Source organism: Protopterus annectens, chromosome 8.part0 (assembly GCF_019279795.1).
Source record: "Protopterus annectens isolate FY-2018-M chromosome 8.part0, PAN1.0, whole genome shotgun sequence".
NCBI classification, from domain to species: domain Eukaryota; kingdom Metazoa; phylum Chordata; order Ceratodontiformes; family Protopteridae; genus Protopterus; species Protopterus annectens.
The window spans coordinates 276,601,124-276,615,094 of NC_056741.1; the positions used below are offsets into that span (position 1 = coordinate 276,601,124).

At 43.6% G+C, this 13,971-nt stretch overlaps 1 protein-coding gene across 1 annotated transcript in view; it reads right to left on the reverse strand.

Moving 5' to 3' along the window:
- UBQLN4 (ubiquilin 4) overlaps positions 1 to 13,971 on the reverse strand; it is a gene marked incomplete in the record, with an annotated part of 792,664 nt that overhangs the window by 287,482 nt on the left and 491,211 nt on the right. Inside the window, 1 exon segment of the mRNA XM_044079769.1 lies at positions 11,223 to 11,306. Coding sequence (XP_043935704.1) covers positions 11,223 to 11,306 — 84 coding nt within the window.

The window sequence follows — 13,971 nt, forward strand, 5'->3', positions numbered from 1 at the left end:
CAGGTATGGATATATTTGGATATTTCTTTGCCTGCAAAATGCAATGACTGGAGCTAGACACTTTGTGAATACCCTGGGTGCAGTAGATAAGTCAAAGGGCAGTGCAGAGAACTGATCGTGCATGTAGCCTGCTTTGAAGCATGGGTATCTTCTGCAGGATTCCCTTATTGGGATGCACAGGTAGGCTTCCTTTAAATCCAGTGTTGCCAACCAGGCATCCTTGCCTAGTATAGGAAGCAGCTGGTGAAGAGTTAGCATCTTGAATTTTGGGAACCCCAAAAATGTGTTTAGGATAGAGAGGTCCAGTATAGGACACCAGGAGTTGTCTATTCTGGGCACCAGGAAAAGTCTCGAGTAGAAACCTTGTCCCCTTTCCTCTTCTGGAACAGGATGAATAGCCCTGATGCTTGAGAGAGAGAGAGAGAGAGAGAGAATTTGCTTTTGAGCCTCTGCCCACTGATTTGGGGGTAGATATGGCCAAATGCTTGGGGTTGGCAAGGAGTGAAAGTGGAATCTGTATCCTTGGGAAACTATATTTAAAACCCATTTGTCCTGGGTAATGAGTTCCCAATTTTTTGCCTGCCGGGCAATCTTTCCCCCTAAGGGAACAGTCAGTTGTGCAGGGCTTGGAAGATTTAAAGTTAAGTCATTGAGACATTTTACCATAGGTGGGAGTCTTACCAATCCCTGCTTTGGAAGTGGAAGTCCCCCACTGCTTAGCCCTGTGAGCACCTTGGGACTGAAGCCTTGGTGTTCTGCTGGTTCTGGGTTTGGACTGAGAAGGCCTGGAAGAGGCAGGAAAAGATAAATTTTTAGAGGGCCAATGCCTACTAAATCTGGGAGGCTGTACTTGCAGGAAATCTTTAACAGTTTGCATAAATTTAGCTTTTTCCTCCATCTTTTTAAGTACTACTTCTGCTTTGTTGCAAAACAGGCGGTCTTGGTTTAAGGGAGCATCCAGAAATTTAGCTATAACATGATCTGGCAAAGATTGCTCCTTAAGCCAAGCATGCCTTCTAAGTACAGACCCAGTGACAACAGCCCTGCAAGATTCCTCTAGTGAATCAAAACCACATTGTAAAGTAGGTTTTCCAACTTGTTCAGCAGAATGCATTAAATCATGTAAATCTTTATTTTCAGCACAGTCAGGAATCAACATCATTTTCTGTTTATGCAATTCAATAATATGCTGCTGATACTTTAACATAAGAAACTGGCAGTTTAAGGCCCTAATGGCCAAGGTTGCAGAAGTGTATACCTTCTTACCCAATCTATCTCGCTCCCTGGAATCTCTATCAGAGGGGGTAGGATTTTTGGCAGTAGTAGCCTTAATGCACTTGGGTCCCTGTGAAATGGTCTCAGTATCCGCAGTAGGATTTTTAAAGAGGAACTTGTGAGAGTCAGGAACCCTGTAATATCTATCAGGTTTTCTGGGAGCAGGAGGTAAAGAGTCAGGGGCCAAGCTAGATTCCGAAAAGGCATCATCAACAATGTCCAGTACAGGGGGATAGCTAAAGGCCTGTGTTGGGGCAGGAGTAAGAAATCTCTAAGCCTCTTTTTAGAGTCAGAGTAATCCTGGCTTTCCCAGCGAAAATGCTCCCTAAGAGTATGCAAGGTTTCACCAAAAGAGAAATCCTCTGGGGGGAAGCAAAAGGAACAGAGTCCTCTGCATCAGAATCCTCATAGGTAGATAACTGTAAATCCTGGTCATCAGGAGAAACAGAAATTTCAGAATCCTGATCAGAAGAATCATAAGCAAACTCAGTCCTAGATCTCTCAGAGGGGGAAGGGTGGCTTCCCCTGATTAAAGTAATAAGGTCTTCAGCCATTCCTATCATTTGTTTTTTAGGCATAGAGGTCTGACCATGCGGTCTGGGCATTGGTTTTCTAGGCATGGATCGAGTTTTAGGGCTTGAAGAAGAAGATGGCGTTGGTTTAATATGCAAGTCAGTAGGCCTGAATACACCCTCAAAAACCGGTGCCTGCACAGCGGCTCCGGACCCATCCAAGGTAAGATGCATCCGCAGGTTCCACAGTTGAAGCATCTCGCAGCATACCAGGTCCAAATGGCTGTAAGTAGAGGCCTGCGAATCTGAAGTAGAGGGCATCAGGGGCTGCGAAAGCGCCTCACTGAGTACAGGCAAACTGGCGAATAGCTTAGGAGAAGCGTCGTTGGCAGCTTTGGACCTATGCGGTCTGTCTCTGTCTTTATCTTTGCGTTTTTTTGGAATGTCGGTAGTCGGGTGGCTTACCGAAGCCATATCCGGATAATTGAACTGAGTAGCAAAATATTTACAAGCGTAAATAAACCAATGACGAATAGCTCGTTGTTTAAATAAGGCACAAAACTGACAGCGAGGTACGTCGTGGTCAGGGCCTAAGCAAGGAATGCAGTACGAATGAAAATCTTTATGAGGTATTTTGCTTTTCCACAAGAAATACAGTTTTTAACTTTTACTGACATCGGTTTAGAGCAAGAAAAAGTTTCCCCAACGGGCTACTTAGCTTAGTTGAAGACTTCGGTTCTGAAACTCGAAAAGGAAAATTTCAGGAGTCGTCTGACCGGCACTTGCGAATTGCTTCTGCTTCGGGCACTGCACGGCAAGAAAGACTGATGTAATGGCATCGGCTGCATGCTTTATACCCCTGACTACCTGACGTCATGGAAGATGAGACCGCAACTGATGCAGGACCCAAGACTTTGTTAATCAGGACGACTGAGGGCTACTGCAAGCAGATAACCCAAATGTGATGACTGCAACAGTGAAACAAGAAGAACATCTGCGCATTCTCACAGGTGGTCAGACCTAATAAATTGTAAGTATTATGTTTGTAGGGGGAGGATACTTTTTGTGCCCCAAAAAGTACAGTTGTGCACACCTAACATAAATGTGTCTTCACTGTTGCAGTCATGACTGTAGGGTTCTCCCCTGCCGGCAGGCAGCCCTCGGTCGGCCAGAATCCCAAAGTCTGGGTCTGGCGTCGGCTGCTCAACCGTGCTCCCTGACGTCAGAGCGCCAGGAGTACAAAGCTGACAGCCGACGCCATCTTCTCCAGTTTTTCTTGCCCCAGATGTCAGGAGTCCCAAAATGACAAAGGTCCCATAACCTATGCAAATACACCTCAGAAGAATAGTGAAAAAAGGAACTACACAAAAGTAAAAACAAGAGGGGACAGGAGGGAGGGATACCCAGACTGCAACAGTGAAGACACTCGAACATCTACATTCATGGTAGGTGTACACACAACTGTACTATGTTCATCGTGTTTCACTGTTGCAGTCATGACTGTAGGGTAGAATCCCAAAGCTGAAAGAAAGGGTGGTGGTCATAAAGAAGAAGGGGCGGCTAAAAGGCCTGCAAGACTGCAGAGGCAAAGCCTGCCCTAGACTTAGAGTAGAGAGGTAGATTGTAGTGCTTAGAAAAAGTATGCACTGAACTCCAAGTTGCAGCTTCCAAAATGTCTTTGGTAGGAACTCCCCTGAGGAAGGCCGCAGAAGTGGCAGCAGCTCTGGTGGAATGAGTCCGTATACTCCTTGGGATTTGCTTTCCATGGTGTGAATAACAAAATCTGATTCCATGAGCAATCCATTTAGAAATGGTCTGTTTTGAAATGGTTTTACCTTGGGAACTTGAAGCATAAGAAACAAACAATTGTTCTGATTTTCTGATGTCCTTGGTTCTGTCCAGGTAAAAACGTAGTTGTCTGTGTACATCCAAGGAATTTAAGATCCTTTCCCCTTTATTTTGAGGAGTGGGGAAAAAAGTTGGCAAGTGGATAGTTTGATTTAAAGCCACTTTGGAAACCACCTTAGGCATGAAAGTAGGATTAGTCCTCAAAGATACCCTGTCTTGATGAAAAATAATATAAGGTTCCACAGCCATAAGAGCTTGTAACTCTGAAACTCTCCTGGCAGAGGTTAGGGCTAACAAGATAGCTGTCTTCCAAGATAAAAACTTGATGTCAGAAGTGGCACCAGGCTCAAAATGAGGCAAGGTTTGTTTTTCCAAAACATAGTTGAGATCCCAAGCAGGAATGGGAGGAGATCTAGGAGGTCTTAAGTTCTTAGCTCCTCTAAGAAACTGTCTCATGAGCTGGTGGGAAAAGATGGGAGGGTCTGTATTATAATGAGCAGAAATAGCAGAGGCATGTATCTTAATGGAAGAGAAAGAGAGACCCTTATGTAAGAGATATGTAAAGTAAAGTAAAATTAGAGTAATGTTAGGAAGAAGAGGATCAGAATCCAGAGCCTGCATCCAGGAACAAAATCTTTTCCATTTTCCTGCATAAGATTTTCTAGTGCTAGGACGTCTGGCTTCTCAAATGACATCCATAACCTGCTTGGGTAGGAAAGAAGAAATCAAAGGCCCTGGATTAACCAGGCCGCCAGGCAGAGAGTTCTGACATGAGAGTGTAGAACCTGACCCTGATGTTGGGACAGAAGGTTCGGAGACTGAGGTAAAACCCAAGGGGGCTCCAGGCACAGGTTTTTTAGAGTTGGGTACCAAAACTGCCGAGGCCAATTCGGAGCCAGCAAGATTATCATCTTGGGCTTGTCCTGTTTTATATTCAATAAGACCCGTGGAAGAAGAGGAAGAGGTGGAAAGGCATATCCCGAGAGGTTCCTCCAACTGAATGACAGGGCATCCACTTTCCAAGCTTCTCTGTGGAAAGTCCTGGTGCAAAAATTCTGTAGTTGATGACTGAGATGGGATGCAAAGAGGTCTATGTGAGGACATCCCCAGACTGCTGTTATCATCCTGAATATTTTGGTGTCCAGCATCCATTCGTGTGGATCCGAAAGGTTTCTGCTCAGACCGTCTGCCAGGAAGTTTTGTTTCCCTGGTAGAAACTGAGCCTGAACATCCAGATTGCAAGCTAGAGCTGTGTTCCATAGATCCATGGCTAGTCTGCAAAGGGGGTAGGAATGAGATCCCCCTTGCTTGTTTATGTACCACATAACTGTGGTGTTGTCTGTCCGTATTAGTAGTTGTCCTGGTTGCAAAAGATTCCTGAAGGCCAAAAGAGCTTTCTGAACAGCTAACATTTCCTTTAAATTGATATGCAGGTGCTTCTGATCCTTTTTCCAAAGGCCCTGCAGACAGTTGCCCTGAAAATGGGCTCCCCAAGCATAATCCGAGGCTTCCGTGGTTAAAATCTGAGTGGCAGGAGGCAGACGGAAGGGTTTCCCTTTGTTTAGAGCACATGCTCTGGACCACCAAAGAAATTCCTTTTGAAGGCAAGGAAGGACGGAGATCAGTATGTCTAAACTGTGGCAATGCTGAGACCATACACTTTTTAGGTAACACAGTATTTTCCTCATGTGTAGTCTTGCATATGGTACGAGAAGGATGCAGGAGGCCATGTAACCCAAAGCCTGCAGGAATTTCCTTGCAGATAGGTGAGTTAAAGATGCCAATGTTTTGAAAGTTGAAGCCAGCTGTAATTGTTTTTCGGATGTCAGAAATGCCATCTGGGTTGTGGTGTTTAGAAGAGCACCCAGAAAAGTTATCTGTTGTGATGGTGTCAAATTTGACTTTTTTATATTTACAGAGAATCCCAGGAACTTGAGGAGGTTCTGTACAAATTCTAGATGCTGGAGTAAGACATCCTTGCTGTCTGCCTGAATTAGACAATCGTCCAGATAAGGGTAAATTTGAATTCCCTTGAGTCTGCAGTAAGCTACTACTGGAGCCAGGCATTTGGTGAAGACCCTGGGCGCAGTAGACAATCCAAAGGGCAGCACAGAGTATTGAAAGTGCCTCGATCCGGCCTTGAACCTGAGGTATTTTCTGCGATCCTGCCTGATGGGAATGTGTAAATATGCCTCCTTTAAATCCAAAGTTACCATCCATGCATCTTTGGACAGCATTGGAAGTAGCTGCTGTAGAGTAAGCATCTTGAATTTTGGAATCTCTAGAAAGGTGTTCAAGACCGACAGATCCAGAATGGGTCTCCATGAGTTTTGCTTCCTTGTGACTGGAAAAAGCCTTGAGTAAAAACCTTTTCCCATCTCTGAAAGTGGAACCAGTTCTATGGCATTCATAGCCAAAAGAGCTTCCACCTGGTTTAAGGCCTCCATCCATTGATGTTTTGGAAGGTCTGGCCATCCGCTTGGCCTTGGCAAGGTATGAAAATGGAATTTGTAACCTCTTAAAACCACATCCAAAACCCACTTGTCTTGGGTTATTTGAGTCCAATTTTGATAAAAAAGAGAGTTTTTTCCTCTGAGAGGGGCTTCCAGGCAAGAAGTTCCTGTAGCCCAACAGAGGGAGTCATTGAGTTTGTGACCTGTCCTCTCCTCCCCTAGGGGTGGAAGCAGTCCACTGTCTTGGTCTATAAGAAGCTTGTGTTTGAGGCCTTCCTCTTGAGCGTCTATATCTACCCCTCTGAGGCCTGTCTGAAGTGGGAAAGGACCAATTTTTTGAAGGCCAATTCCTGCTAAATCTAGGTGGCTGTACTTGTAAGAAATCTTTAACTGTTTGCATGGATTTTGCCTTATCCTCCATCTTTTTAATCACCTCTTCAGCTTTTGATCCAAACAAAACATTATGCTGAACAGGAGCATCCAATAATTTAGCCTTTACTTGTTCAGGCAAATTTTGTTCCTTTAGCCATGCATGCCTTCTAATGACTGTGCCAGAGGCCGCAGCCCTACAAGAAGCCTCCAAGGCATCAAATCCACAGTATAAACCATGCTTCCCAACTTGTTCAGTGGCATGCAATAAGTCATGTAATTCCTTATCATCGGCACAGGCAGAAATGGAAGTAAGCTTTTGTTTTTAAAACAGACAAGAGAAATTGCTGGTATTTCAGCATATGAAACTGACAGTTTAAAGCCCTAATGGACAAAGTAGCAGAAGTGTACACCTTTTTGCCCCATCTTTCTAAGGATCGAGAATCCTTTTCAGTAGGAATGGGATTTTTGGCAGAAGCGGCCTTAGGAGCAGGAGGAAAAGAGTCAGGGGTTAAATTAGCCTCTGAAAAGGCATCATCCACAATATCCAAAACAGGAGGAATAGAAAGGGGTCTATGTTGGGGAAGAAGAAGAAAATCCCTAAGTCTTTTCTTAGATTCCGAATACTCCTGTCCTTCCCAATGGAAATGTTCCCTCATTTCATGCAAAGTTTCCCCAAAAGAGAAATCCTCAGGGGGAGAAGCTGAAGGAATGGATTCCTCAGCATCAGAATCCTCAAAAGGAGGGAAAGAATATTCCTGGTCAGAAGAAGAAACTGAGGAAACCAAAGCCTGATCAGAGGAATCATAATAAACATCCTGCCTTGGCCTTTTATCTGGAGGGGGATGTGAACCCCTAATCATAGTAAGTAAATCCTCCGCCATCTTGAGTAACTGCTTCTGTGACTTGGGAGCTGGTTCAGAAGAGGCCTGTGTTGCAGTCTTTGATTTAGGAGAAGTCTTTGCCTTTGGCTTTGCCTTTATTAGAAGCTGAGTAGGCCTGAAAACCCCTTCGGAAGCCGGTGCCTGCACAGCGGCTCCGGACCCATCCAAAGGAGCATTGTCCGAAGGTCCTGCAATAGAAATATTTAAAGGCCTGGTTGGCTCCTCATGAGAGTCCGTTTCGGCCATCGGTTCTGAAATGGCCGACGACAGGGGCTGCAAAAGCGCCTCACTGACGACGGCCAAGCCTGAAGCTGGCTCCACTTGTGCGCTATCATCAGATTTGGACCTCGGAGGCCTGTCTTTATCCTTGCGACGTTTGTGAACTCCGGTAGCCGGAACCGTATCCGACGACATTTTGTAGTTAAAGCACCTACTGAAGTAATGAAAAGCAAAATCGTACCTTCGCTTAATTGTACGTTGATTGAATCTAGCACAAAACCGACAACTAGCTACGTCGTGGTCAGGGCCTAAGCAAGGAATACAGTAAGAATGAAAATCCTTATGAGGTATTTGCTTCCCACAAGAAATACAATTATTAACTTTTTCTGACATTGGAGTGGAGCAAGAAAAAGTTTCAACGGGTACTTAGCTTTGAGTGGAGAAGAAAATCTTCGGACTGAAGTTTATCAGAAAAAATCGTCAGGAGTCAGCCGACCGGCCCTTGCGAACTGCTATCACCGCACGGCAAGAAAGACTGGAGAAGATGGCGTCGGCTGTCAGCTTTGTACTCCTGGCGCTCTGATGTCAGGGAGCATGGTTGAGCAGCCGACGCCGGACCCAGACTTTGGGATTCTGGCCGACCAAAGGCTGCCTGCCGGCAGGGGAGAACCCTACAGTCATGACTGCAACAGTGAAACATGATGAACATCAAAGTATTCCTTAAATAGAATCACAAATTTGTTAAATGCTTTCTGGAAATGAATTTAAAGAAAGGGAGGATGCATCATCACCAGTATAACAAGATGAAACTAACTGCAGTAACCTCAAAGCAATCCACCTCCTCTTTCTTATAATCCCCAGTTTATTCCCTTTGAAGGTCAAAGGACAATTCAAGTGCATTTATGAAGCCTGAAGTGAAAGGCCTGGAAAAGAGATGAGAAATATGTGGAGTAGTGGTAGACAGACTCATCTGCAGAAAACCCCTTCCATACATCTTGACAGCATCTTATAGTCTACTTCAGGAAAAGCCACAACCAGTGAAAGTCCCTTTAGCTGTATAAACCGTGTGCACCCTTTACTGTTCTCAGAAAAAAAAATTCAAAATTGATGCTCAGGATCAAAGAAGATTTCCAAGAACTTTGAAGGTTATAACCAACTATGGTTTGCAAGGAGAAAGTATGGGCCTTTATACATTTCTTTGTTTTGACATGTATCTTCTTCTGACAACCTTATTCTTTTAGGGTCTCACTTTGAACTACATTTTCTACAAGGCCTTGAAACACACTTTTTTTGCCTTATGAGGGCACTCAAGCATTTTCTGTGCTGGCTCATCATCTTCAGGTGCTTTGGTGAATGTTATTTTTTCTCACTAGAAAAGCTTTCCAAGTCTTTAGTGTAATATGTCTGATTGCTGGTTTAAAATTAACAAGAGAATCACTGTAATGAGGAATATCAGCTATATCTACACATCTTACCCACTAAGGGCCAATTCTTTGAAGCAAGCTGTTTCCTGCAAAAGTGCTTATTTACAAACTTCTGTGAGGAAGATGTTGCTACTACCAATGAATTATGGTACCCACGAAATGGGTGAAAAAACCCACATTAAATATTAATTTGGTTATACAATGAACACAAGTGCAAAAATAAAGCCAAGTGATGCTAACTAGGATTTGTAAAGAAGATGCGTGAAAACTTCAGGAATCACTCAGAGCCTAGAAAGTATTTAACCAACCACTGCAAGTGGCAGTAATTAGAAGAAATGAAGTTAGCTTCAGCCTATGCAAACAGTACAATAGTTTGCATGGGATCAACAGACTAGAGCTCTACAGGAAATTCAGCACTGGCGCAGCTGGCCAAGTGAGGTAAAATACCCTTAAATTATAACTAAATCCTGATTCACATTGCTTCAAGTGAGAATTTTGAGTACCAACCATTTGTATTTTAGTACACACATTTTCAAGAAATCACAAGTATTTTCTAACAAACCTACAATGCATATATTTTCATGAAAAAGAGTAGTACTTTTTTAACAAAAATGTTAACTGGAAAAAGCAATGAAGTACTTATGAAAAGCTTAAACTCTACAATGTGTATGTTACTGCCAGACTGCTTTGTGGAAATGGAAAGCTACAAACACCAGGCCTATAAATAACCACAGAAGTTTTCATTAAGATCCACTTATTTGATTTACGTTGTCAAGTAACAGCAGACCTTTTTCAGGTGGTGCATGGTGTGGTTTCATCCTGAAATGCCTACAATTCATTCTAGTTGTGTATGGCAAAATGTGAACCTGGGCACCCCCACTGAGTGCAAAGGTTTGCACCACAGAAGTTATGAATACATCATACATATTTTCTTTGGGGTCTGCGCAGTCTTTCAAGTAGCCTCAAAGATCACCTATAAAATCATGTTATTAACTTACCTTACACCCTACTTAAACTAACCTACTTTCTCTCTTAAGATGCATGTCCCAATAAATCAATTCATTTCAGGTCAGCTGATCTGGGACTGCCAGCAGTTCCTGGGTTTCACATGAAGCGTTTATTTAAATTTTGGGTGTTATACGTGCAGAACTCTACCACAGCAGACTATGGAAAGCTCCATAAATACATACTGCTACTCCAGCTTTCATCTGGCAGTTAATTCTGTTAATTTAATTCATATGTTATTCAATGGCAAACCACAGGAGCCTTAACTTCATTTTCTGTATGACCCAGAATTATTCTTAAAACATATTTAGTACCATTATATCCGGCAATTTCAACATGTTACCAACAGATATCCAGTAATACCTGCAACATACTCGTGTATCAACATCAGCATGCTAATAAAACTGATACTGACAATGTCATTCAAGACTGCCACTCATTCTGTAACCAACCACAATGTAACATGTAGCTGTGTTAGAATTTCCCCATACAGCTTCGGTACTGACCCAATTTTAACATTCAGGCAGGCAGCACAAAAAAGACTGAGCAACAGTACACCATGCCAACTTAGTTTTAGCTACTGTATTTCTATTTTCTAAGAACCCAAAATGGAAAGAAAGTAAGTAGTACTGAACATTCTACAATCTACAGGTAAAGTGGTAAAATTACCAGACATAATGGTAGCTCTTTAAGAATAATTTTAAGTCAGAGAGAAAATGGAGTTAAGGCTCCTATGGTATGCTATTCCCAGCAAGGAAACTCAAATAAGCTAAAATCAAAATGAACACAAATTGCGGCAATAAAGTAAGGACATTTTTTAGAACGTGCTATGTGTATCGGATGCTGCTTTCTTGTTAAGCATGTAACAAAATCAGGAAAAAACAAATGCAATATTAATAGCTAAACTACACAAGGACAGGCCATCATCCTATGAAATGATATTTCTCAACCAAGTGCATAAAATAAGCTTAACTGGCAAACACCCATGGAAACTGGAAAGGTTCTGCTACAGGGTAAAGCACTACGGAATGGAAAATAAGGATACAACCCAAAGATGTCATACACCAAGGCTATAGCCAAATTCCCTGTAAATGGAAGCAGGGTATACAATGGATGGGAGGCTGGTGGGATAATGAAGAAAGATGTTTAAGCCAACAGAATTTTTACTCCATAACTTCACTGTGGTCTTATTTAATAGCAGCATGGTACAATTTTCTCTCAGTTCAGGCTTACCTGTTGGAGGAACACTGGCAGCTGAAGTCTCAGCTGATCTTGCAACTGGGGATTTCCAGCAAACAAAGGGTTATTCAACATAACCTGTGAAAAGAGAAAATATGCCTGAAAATGGATACAAGAACTGTGAAAGAGCAGGCTGCTAGCTTGTTAAAGAACAGCTCAATGTGTAACATAACAGCATGACAAGCGTTTAAATAGTGCCAGCAAATGAAAACGAAAAGGAAGTTTCCAATTACATACATCATAAACAGTTAAAAGATGGTATGTGTATAAATGAGCACAGTGGCCAAGTGTGGGTCCTAATCTTTGACAAAGTGACAGGTTTAAAAAAATCAAAAATATGGTGTTAGAATAAAATTTGGATTCTTCTCATATAGTTTCACCTGTCAGAAGTACATGCACTGCTGTGCTTGGTACAAGAGCATCTAACTTCCTCTGACTTGCACAGTAATGTGACAGTCTGCCTCTGACATAATATACAACAATTTTGTTCCCAACTTATTAACTGATCATATCAAAGAACCCTCTTTGGTAGACCCTATGGTTGGGGTGCATCCTTTCCCCACTCAAAGATTAAATATATGTTGTCATACTATTACATAAATGTGCTCATCTAGTCTGCCTCCTAACAGTTTAGCCCATGTTCAGACAAGTCAGCACACGATGCCCCTTGTCCAGCAGGGACATTGGTGGAATCCCAGGGATGTTTTTTCCGTTTCCCATCCAGTTATCCAGGTTGCACTTAAAAAGGGGCAAAGAAGTACTCTGCTTGACGTGGAGAGGGAGTCTACTCCACAAATGTAGGAGTCTCGGGGACACAAATCTGTCCCGCCAACAAGTCCTACTGATGTCACAGACCAGGTCAAGGCAGCATGTGCGGGTTACTCAAGTGGAGCTTGACTTGTGGATATGCAGCAGTCCCATCAAGGTGGGGTCTGAGATCGCCTTGTATGCTAGACAGAGGTCACCTCTGAGGAGTCTATATGAATAGGGCCTTTAGCCTATCTGTGCATGGTTGATTTTTGAGGTCTCAGATTCTCTTGGTGAGGAACCTCCGTGGTCTCTCCAGCTTCTGCACGTGCTTTGGAAGGTACATGCCAAACAGGGCTTTGTACTCAATAATGGGCCTTATAAGGGAAGAATACAGGGATGTTAAGATGTCCTTGTCCCTGGATAAGATACCCTTACTTATGAGGTGGGCTATGTATAAAGCTTTCCGTACAACAGAAGCAACATGGTTGTCAAAAGTCAGGATGCTATCAACCTGGGTGCCCAAATCCCTCACGACTGACTGCGTGCTTAGGACGCTGTTATTAATGTGATAATATGTGGGGATGTCACTCTCCCCAAAGGGGATGATGATACACTTTTTGGTATTCAGCTTGAGGCCATGTTTCTGGCACCAGTCATTTGTTTGGGTGAAACCCACTTGGAGAATGTCCACATCACTATTTATTTATTTATTTATTTATCTATCATTTGTTGACCAGGAAAGTCCGACTAGGTTCCACAGAGCCTGTTTTCAGCGGAGGCCCGGGGAGAAATGCTCCAGATGCATGTCTTTGGAATGTGGGAGGAAACCAGAGTACCTGGAGGAAACCCACGCAAACACAGGGAGAACATGCAAACTCCACACAGAAGGCACCCCAGCTGAGAATCGAACCGGAGAACCTCTTGCTGTGAGGTGACAACGTTAACCACTGCACCGCCCTAATCACTAGGGGAACTGATGACAGCACCCAGCTTGCAGTCATCTGCAAACCTAGTTAGCCATAGCCCACTGGTTTTGGCCTGCACCACAGAAAAGTATATCCCAAATAACAGAGGCCCCAAGACTGGACCCTGGGGTACGCTGCTCGTTACAGGCCTACTGCTTGAGGTGGCGTCCCCTATTTTGATTAGGTGGGTTCTATCAGTGAGCCAGTTAGCTACCCATCTGGTAACATACGGATTGATGCCTAGTTGACTTGCCAGAGTGGAGAATAGTGTTGAAGGCTTTGGCCAGGTCAAGGTAGGCGGTGTGCACAGTCTTCCCCTCGTCCATGGCTTTGGTGACCGTCTCAAAGAAGTCGACCAAATTTAACAAACATGACCTCCCTTTGATGAAGCCAAACTGTGTGGGATTGAGTGTTTGGAGGTTGCCAATGTCCTTATTAATGAGGTCCATGATAATCCATTCCATGGCCTTGCAGATCAGGCTAGTTGGGCTTTGATGGGGGTATAATTTCCTGGATGGGTGGACGCTCCACCTTTGTGCAAAGGGATGACAGTGGCTGGCCTCCACTCAGCTGGGACGAAGCTAGTACTCAGGCTTTGGTTGAATACGGTGCCTAATGGTGCTGCAAGTTCCTGCCTCAGTTCATGGAGAATGCAGCCTGGGATGTCATTGGGTCCCATGGAGGCTGCATTTTTTGCTTCTGAGAGAGTAGTGATAACCTGTTCCCTAGATATAAGGGGAAGGAGGCAGGTACTGGGGATGTCCTGATTTACTGATGAGGGGGACAGAGGGGTGAAGTTTTCACTGAATCTGTCAGCCAGCAAGTTTGCTATATCTACGGCCCCATTATCGTCATCCCCCTTTTTCTCATTTTACATGGAGTCACAGTGTTGCATCAACTGTCACCATCTATTTCGATTCAATCCCACTATCTTAGCTTCCTTGGCAGTCATGCCTGACAGTTGCAGGTCTTCGCTCATGCCATATACCCATCCCTTAGCAGGAAGTGTTAGATATTATGAATATGAG